This window comes from Heterocephalus glaber, unplaced genomic scaffold (assembly GCF_053883595.1).
Source record: "Heterocephalus glaber isolate CG9 unplaced genomic scaffold, H.glaber_assembly_v1.0 deba00001481, whole genome shotgun sequence".
In the NCBI taxonomy this organism is placed as follows: Eukaryota; Metazoa; Chordata; class Mammalia; order Rodentia; family Bathyergidae; genus Heterocephalus; species Heterocephalus glaber.
Window position 1 is genome coordinate 16,707,324 of NW_028258317.1, and position 8,564 is coordinate 16,715,887.

Sequence of the window (8,564 nt, forward strand, 5' to 3'; positions counted from 1 at the left end):
TGCACGGACACCGACCAATGGGAGAGGCATAGGGAGTTCAGTTGACTGACACTGGAAGTAAGAGGCAGCCACCGCTTTCATAGGGCCCCACACAGCCAGTGGGCTGCCACAGTGCCTGTATCTCATAAGACAAGAGGCCTCTGGGCCACCAGAGCCCTGCTTCCTAAGTGGAGTGTGTGGGTGGCTGAAAAGCCCTCTGCATGGAAGTCAGAAGTCATTGTAAAGAAGACTCCCATCCTTAGTTGCAGGCCCTATAAGGTCCCTCTAAAACTGGAGTCAGGGAATTGATTTGGCAGATTCCTCAGCCTTGCCTCACTAATCTGGGATTAGGATCCATTCCTGGTCCCTAGAGGGACAGGGTGAGTACAGGTACAGTCAGGCCTCTCCCACAGACCAGTGGGTCCCAGAGCAACCTCTACCCTCCTCAACCCACCTCAACACATCCCTTCAGGCCCATATGTTCCAGCAATCACCCTCAACACCCCTCAACAGCCCAGTGTCTTCTGGAAAGTTAGCAACCATCTCCAGCCTTGTGAATTAGCCACCGTGTGTGTGTGTGTGTGTGTGTGTGTGTGTGTGTGTGTGTGTGTGTCTACTCCTGTGTGTCTGTTCTGAGAATCTGTCTATCCTCATTTTTGTGTCTGTGTCTTTGTATCACTATCTCAGATTGGAGATGGTTTGTTTTATAATTTCAAAAATAAAACTTTGGTTCCTTTTTCTTTGTTAGTTTCTTGCTTTTTTATTCAAATGCAAACCATTCATTACGGAAGTCAGCTTTTGGTCATTGTAACAAATGCCTGAGATAGTTAATTTATAAACAGGAAAGTCTGTTTTGGCTCACAGTTTTAGAGATTCCAGTCCATGTGCAGTCCCTGTGGCTTGGGGCAAAGCAGACCATCTTAGTGGAAGTATGCCTCAGACAAAAACCACTCACCTGATGGCCAGGAAATGAAAAGGCAGAAGAGGGAAGAGTTGGGTCCCCTTACCTCCTTCAAGGACATGGCCCCAGTGACCTAAGGACCTCCCTAAGGCCACATCTTCAAAAGCCTCCACCAGCTCCCAACAGCACCACACTGGGGAGCAAGGCTTGAACACATGAGTCTTTGGGCGATGCTTAAGATCCAAACCATAGCAAAGGGGAAAAAGGTTCGTGTGAGTGTGCACATACGTGTGTGTGTGTGTGTGTGTGTGTGTTTACTGTGGCTTGAATCTAGGACCTTTGCACTGAGCTACAAGCCCAGCCTTTTAGACAATTTTTTTTTGAGACAGGCTCTTACTAAGTCTCTTAAGTTGCATGGCCTGAGCTCAAACTTGCAATCTTGTTGCCTCATCCTCCGAGAGTGCTGCTATTGTAGGATGCACCATCATGCCCGATTTAAGGGGAAACATTTTAAATACATAAATAACCTTACCCATCAAGAAACATCTTCTTATTAATACTTTGGCCTATAGTTTCCACATCCTTTTCTATCCATAGAAGTGTGTTCAACAAAAAATAGGATTTTACCATATGACCACATCCATAGGTCTCTAATTTGATACATATCAGTTTACCTCATTCTTTTGAAGCTTGCCTAGCACTAGATTTTAATGCTGTGCTAGGATGTACCAGACAGGACCCTCCTGGTGGTGTTCAGGTCACTTTTCACTTCTCGCTCTGATAGATGTACTAGGGGAATGCATCTGGTAGTAGTATGTGATGGGGCTGAAGGTCTCTGTATCTCCAACTGTTCCAGCCTTTTCAAGTGTCATGTCCTCAGGAATGGGGACCTGGCAAAGCACAATGACCATTTTCTACGCCTTGGAAAAAGTGGTTTCCTTTTAGGAAGGTTCTTTTCTGGAAAACATGTTATTCCAAGGCCTGCTGATTCCAGAATCCAGTCTGTCCCAGAGAGAAATACTACCCTGGTTTCAGAACCAGGGAATGTGGAGAAAGAGCATGGTGGAGCTGCCTCTTCCCCAGCCCTGGGTTTGAAGGGAGCTGAGTTTCAAAGATCTTCTCTCTCACATATCCAAGGCAAGACCAGATTCTCATCTCCACTGAACAACCAGAAAACTGAGGTGCAGCAAGTCAGGGCTAGAAGCAGGGGGAGGACCAGTCCACTCCACTGTGCCCAGTAGGGCTGGGATGGAATTGAGTGGGTCTCCCTGGTCTTTGCCTAAGGGTGAGGTGAGAGGGAAGCCCCAGGGGTTAAGGGAAGCAAGATCTGTGGCAAGGGAGGCACAGGCTGACCTCTGAAAGTGCATAGCCTTAGGGTACACACTCTGGACGGGGGTCTGTTGGTCCTTGGCAGAACATTCCTCTTTGCAGGAGGCTTCTTGGGCTGCCTGTGGGAACTGCAGATGCCAAAAACCCCTTCTTCAAAGTCAGAGACCTAAGAGGGTTAGGTGTCAGCAGGAGTTTTGCTCGGGTGACCCTAGGGCAATCAGAGCCCCGACTTCCCTTCCCCCTACAGATGTGAAATGGGTTCTGCTGAGAGTTTGCTGGGCTCAGACACCACATGCGGAGGAGATTGCCAGCTCAGCTTTGCTCCAGCAGATTCCACATTGCCCCAAAAGGGCTCCCTGTGAGATGGTTCAGTTCCCTCGCCTGTAAATAGATTGTGGGGTTGCTGTGAGCACTGAGAGGATAATCTGCAGAGAAAGCATAGTGCCTGCCACATCCTAAGAGTCCAGTGGACACTAGCAATACTGGGAGAACAAATGGAGAGAAGGTTAGATTTGGAAACAGGAAAATCTGGGTTCAAGAGCTGCTCTGCCCCAGATTTCCAGGGTGATCTTGAGCAACTGCTTCCCTCACTGCTGCCAGGTAAACACTCCTGGCCTTGCCAGTATTTTGGTGCCAGCCTGTCTTGTCCTTGCCCTGCCACCTCCCTCCTTTGGAATTAGGGAAGAGAGTCCTCTCTTTTGCAGAGAGGACTTCCTGCTGGCCTGGGGAGAAAGGGACACCACAAACTCATACACCACACGTACACAACACACATGTCACACAACAAACACAATCTACACACTACTGCACATACACAGACATATCACACACAACACACATACACAGCACACACATCTTACACTCACACCATGCTACATACACAGACACATCATATACACCACACACAATGCACACATACACAACAAACACACACACCACACACACCCATATACCACACATACACAACACATATATCACATCATACACACCACCTCACACAAACACATATCACACACTACACATACACAACATAGAGTCATACAGTAGACACCACACACCATACACACTCATACTAACACACATACACCATATACACAACACACACTCACCATCCCATGTACACAGACATATGCCACAACACATACTCATACCATTCTACATATACAGAAACATCACACACCATACACACAATATACACTCATATACCACACATACACAACACACACCTCACACTCACCGCACACACATCACACACCACACACAATCATATACCACACTTACCACAGTCCACACACACCACACATGCAACACACACTCATATGCCACACACACCACTTCACATACACAGAAACATCACACATACCACATACACCACACGATAAATATTACGCACACTGCACCCCACATACATCCCATATACATACCCTTATATGCCTGTGCACTTCACTACACTTACTGAGGTCATTGCCAACCCCCATGTTGCCAAAGTCCAGGGACCTGGGCTGAGGATGTAGCTCAGTGGCACCGCACCTGCCTGGCAAGCAAAAGGTCCTGAGTTCGATCCCGGTACAAAAAAAACCCAAAACAGTCCAGGGGCCTCTTCAGCATGTTCACCTTCACCAGCCCTTGTGCACTCGGCCGCTTGACTCAGCCTCTTAGAACCACTTTCTCCCCTGGAGTTGCCAGATAAGATGCAGGATGCCTAGTGAGACTTCAATTTCATGTGGACTATGAATAATGTTTCAGTATACATCCCAAATATCACATGGGTATATTTGTACTAAAAATTATTCATTATCTGACTGAGATTCTGATTTCACTGGATGTCCTATATTTTTACTTGCTAAATCTGGCACCCTTCTCCCCAGTTCTCTGTCCCACATGCTTCCTGTTCCTTTTCTAGCTGCTCCTCTTTAGCCCTCCCTTGTCAGCTGCCCCACAGTGTTGATCTTGACCGTCTTCTCCTCTCAAACCCCCAGCTCTCCTAGGATGGCTCCTCTTGCCCCTTCAGCCCATCTCTACATGGGCCTGTCCTCCAAAGGGTCCTCCAAGGACCTCATCTTCAGCTCCTGTTGCAAGACCCGCCCTGCCCTGCAGCAGTGGCATATGTCACGGAAATGCTCTTGTGTGTTCCTGTACACTACTCCTTCCCAGACCAACAAGTAAGGCCACTTCTGTGTAGCTTGCATAGCCCATTATCCAGAAATGTGCTGGCTAAAGGCAGCAAATAGTGCTTCCTATACTGGCTGTTATCCAGCCTCATCATGTGCTGGCCTGGCTGAGCTGGTGATTCTCTGCCCTCTCCTGTTCTCTGAACCAGCTTACTTGTTGAATTCAACTTATTTGTTGAATTCCTTTCTCTCCAGTCCAGTTCATGGGGCTCCTCCTCTGAGGCTTTCCTGGGTCTCTCAGATCTCCTTCCCCTAAATACTAACAGTATGTTATCTGCTGCCTTATCCAGGAGTGTACTGAGTGCTGGGACCATACCTGTCTTAGCCACCTTCTCTTTGCTGGGACACAATACCTGACACCCACTCTTAAAGGAGGAGAGATTTATTTTGGCTCATGGTTACAGGCTGTGGTCAGCAGACTCCAAGGCAGAACAGCACAGCAGAAGGGCCTGGGAGGAGGCTGCTCATCTCCTGGAGCCAGGAAGCAGAGAGAGAAGGGAGGAACCAGGGAGGGAGATAGTCCCTTCCAGGTTATACAAGTGACGACCTCCTAACAGCAAGTCATTTATACAGACTCCCTTGATTCAATCACCTATGCATGAGTGAGTCCTTCAGGGGATATTTTTCCATCCAAACCATAACAATCTGTTGACTCCCACCTCCTCTAGGCAGGGACTGGCACATAGTGCTCAGTCAGTGTTCACTGAATGGAGGAGTAAATGATTGAATGATTAAATGAATGAAGAAATCCAGGAGTAAGTGAGGAAGTAAGATTCAGTAAGCTGTTTGAGTGGATTGATATTGGTCAGGATTTTGGGACTTGACTCCAGCCAAAGGGTGCCTGACCTGGAGAAGAGCTAACTGCTTGTGAGGATGGGAGGCTGAAACCCACTCTTCTCCCCTCTGAAACCTTGCACAGCCATCTCTCCTCACTGAGGGCTCCTGAGCCTGGGAATTTCCTTGTGTCTGGACCCGCCTCTGGCCAGTCCAGGCACCTCTGGGAAGAGGACCCTGACAAGGTCCTTTGGAAGTGCACTGCCCAGATCCCTTTTCAAGGAAGGATGTCAGGGCCCCTTAAGTGGCAGAGATCTGTCTTGCCTGAGGCCAAACGCTTTCGGGGGAGGCAGCCCTCTGAGTAAAGGACAGGGTGTTAAGGGCCTGCCTCATAGTTGAACTTCTTCCGCTACCCAGTCCTGTTTCCATCTCCTTCCCCACACAGGTACTCCTGCCTAATAGCCATCTCGCTCCCAGACATTGTCTCTGCACTCACTTATGGAGAACACACCTGCAACAATTTATTCACCGAGTCTCCAGGGTTCCCTGCAGCCAGCTCCTTTCCATGTGGATCTATGAAGGCCCTGCATGGGAGCTGTCATGTCCAGAGTCACTTGGACGTGGTCCCAGGAGCTCCTTTCCCCAGGCTGAGCCCTCTCCTCCTCCCCAGGGTCACCCCACCCCATCCCTCTCCATCAGCCTGACTCCCTCCCAGCTCCTTCCCTCTGCCCGTAACACTTCTCCAGCCTCAAGCCCCTCTCTCTGATCCTTCCTTGTGCTACCCAACAAGGGCAGTCTGTCTGGACATTCTTACAGACCAAAGCCCACCTCAGGCTCAGTCCTGCCCCCTCAACAGGCAGGCCCTGGGAGAAGCACCCACTTACAGGTAGATGCAGATATATGAGCCAGAAGGCTCAAAATTTTGTACTTTCAAACTATACTCTTCAAATATGCCACAGCTTATTCCATGTACACAGAAAGAACAGATTTTCTAGTAATAAAAAACAGTTTATTTATTTGTGATGAAAACAAAAGCTTTGTTACATGCTGTGAATATAACATGACATTTTAACCTTTTTGGAATTAGCTTCAGTTCATGATTTTTCTCTCATTCCTAAGTGACCCAATTCACTCTCATTCTCTTAGAAATGACCTGTTAGACTACAGGAGTAAAATCTCATTCAAAATATGTTTAAAAGTCTTCTTTCTGGCTTTCCTGTTAATAAAATATCTTGTACTTTCTGTAACTTTTTTTTTTTCTTGTTTCCGCTTGTAGTTTTCCAAACCAGATTTGGAAAGATCCATAAAAGGATATACATCCTCAGTTAGAAAATAAATCACTTGTTTCCAGGAAGCAGCTCTTTTGCTTCAAAATTTCAGAGCTGATTTCAGCCAACTGGTGGAGGGGGGAGGCCTTAGGGTTGGGCCCTGTGCAGTATGCAAAAAATACTCTTAGGGAAGCTGGAGTCCATAAGAAGTGGTTTCTAAAAATGTTCACTTGAAAACACTGCTTCCTCGGCGGCAGTAGAACCACTGTGTTGACAACAAATTCCAGTGATATTTCTGCGGAGCTGGCCCTCCAAGCAATCCCATATGGTGTCTGTTCTCGCCTCCTCAGACCCCTCCTGAGCCCATCTGGTGGGCAGAGCCTAGCCAAGTTCTCCGGGACTGAAGCTGATTCCCACTTGCTCCCAACACCTCAGATCCCCCAGGCCTGAGGGCACAGCAACTCAGGAAGGGAGGAGACCCAAAGTTCATGAGGTACAGGAGGATAGGGAGGCAGGCCTGGGAGGATGGGAACCCCAGGGAAGGCTTGATGAGGGGGATGGTGGGTCTGATCCATGGAGAAAGAAATCCTGAAGGACTGTTAGGGCTCACATGATGGTCCAGAAGTCCTGGGCACTCGGCACTTGCTGGGCTTGACTATCAGGCCTGGTGAAGAGAGAAGACTCTTGGCGAAATGTGGCCACCGTAAAGCTGTGGCCAGGGCCTCCCTGAGGATCCTGGGTCTTCGAGTCATAGCTGAAGCAGCAGAGAATACAAGCGATGGCCACGGTGACTACGAGGAGTACTGCCACCACCCCAATCACCATTATTTCCATGTCCTGCGCGTAGTACCAGTTGCACAATTAACAACGTGGGTGATCTAGAGCCTTAGCTCTCCATCTGAAACAGGGGTGCTCTTGGTGATCACAGGTGCCCTGAGTTCCACAGGCCACTCTTCTTGGTCTTCTAAGGCTGAGGTCCTGGGTGGCACCGCCCCAAACCATTGAGTGCCCCCATGAGGCCCTTCGGCTGGGATCTCAGACGACCTCTATTTTCTAAATCTCTTCAGGCCTCCAAGGGCCATGGTCAACCCCACTGACAAGCACCGCCCAGGAAGATGTGAGCACATGACTCCTGGGACTTGGAAAGAGGTGAGGAGGAGGGGGCAGAAAGCATTATTCAGAGGGAGCCAGGCAGCCCTGACCCTCTGGCAACACCTACAGATATCAGGAGCAACTGTACACTCATGCTCCCCCTCCAGTGGATGCAGGAGGAGTTGGCTCCTCCCCTGAGGGACCTTGGGCAAGAGTCGGCTTTGGGCAAGGTGGGGGCAGGGGCATCCACAGGTTAGCACAGAAGCCAGGATGCCTTTGCAGGGCCTGTGGGGAGGAGGATATGCTGCATTTGCCTTCTTTTTCTGAGTGAGTTTGGGAGAGTGCAGTTTAGATGGGAGGGTTTGCTCTGAAAGCCGGAGAATCTCAGCCCTTTGGTGATACACCGGGAGCTCCCTCACACTCAGTTCCAGAAGAAACCCTCTTCCGTGCGGGCCCAGGCCAGCTGCTAACTCAAGTTCTGTGAAGACTTACCCTGGACCCCGTGAGGGCCAGCGCCGGCAGTGATGCTGTGGCCTCATTGCCTGTGGCCATCCTGGGGTCCATGACGCTTCTCCCTACATGCTGCAGTGTTGGCCCTGTGTGGAACTTGGCTCCAGGATGTCTGAGCAGCTGTGAGTACTTCCTGAATCCTTTCCTCCAATTGTGAGTGAACCACAGCTGCCACCCTCCCCACTCAGTGACAGCACTTACCCTGCCCCCGACACACACACTGACCCCTAATGGAAGGCCCAGAGAAACAAACCAGGCCAAGGCCACTGTGTAAGTGTAAGTCAGTCAGAAGGGACTCTATCCTGGCCCCTCACACCCAACACTCCCTGAGACCCCAACCACTTCCAGAAAGGAATCTGGGTCATCAGACCTCCTTTACCCATACTCGGAGAAATGAAGTAGAGAGATAATAATTCCAGCTACTGGACATAGCCAAGCACCATCTCATGGTCTCTTCCTAGCAGCCCTATCCAGCGATATTGCCTCCATTCTATAGATAGAGATGCTGATAGTCTCAGAGCTGGAATGCCCTGCCTGCAG

The 8,564-nt window shown here is 49.4% G+C and overlaps 1 protein-coding gene across 1 annotated transcript; it reads right to left on the minus strand.

Annotated features, from left to right (window-relative positions):
• Positions 1 to 6,141: 6,141 nt before the first annotated feature.
• Positions 6,142 to 7,256, minus strand: Spaar (small regulatory polypeptide of amino acid response). Its single transcript, XM_013067550.3, has one exon. It carries the CDS (start codon positions 7,254 to 7,256, stop codon positions 7,029 to 7,031), a length of 228 nt encoding a protein of 75 aa, XP_012923004.2. The 3' UTR covers positions 6,142 to 7,028.
• Between the last annotated feature and the right edge of the window lie 1,308 nt (positions 7,257 to 8,564).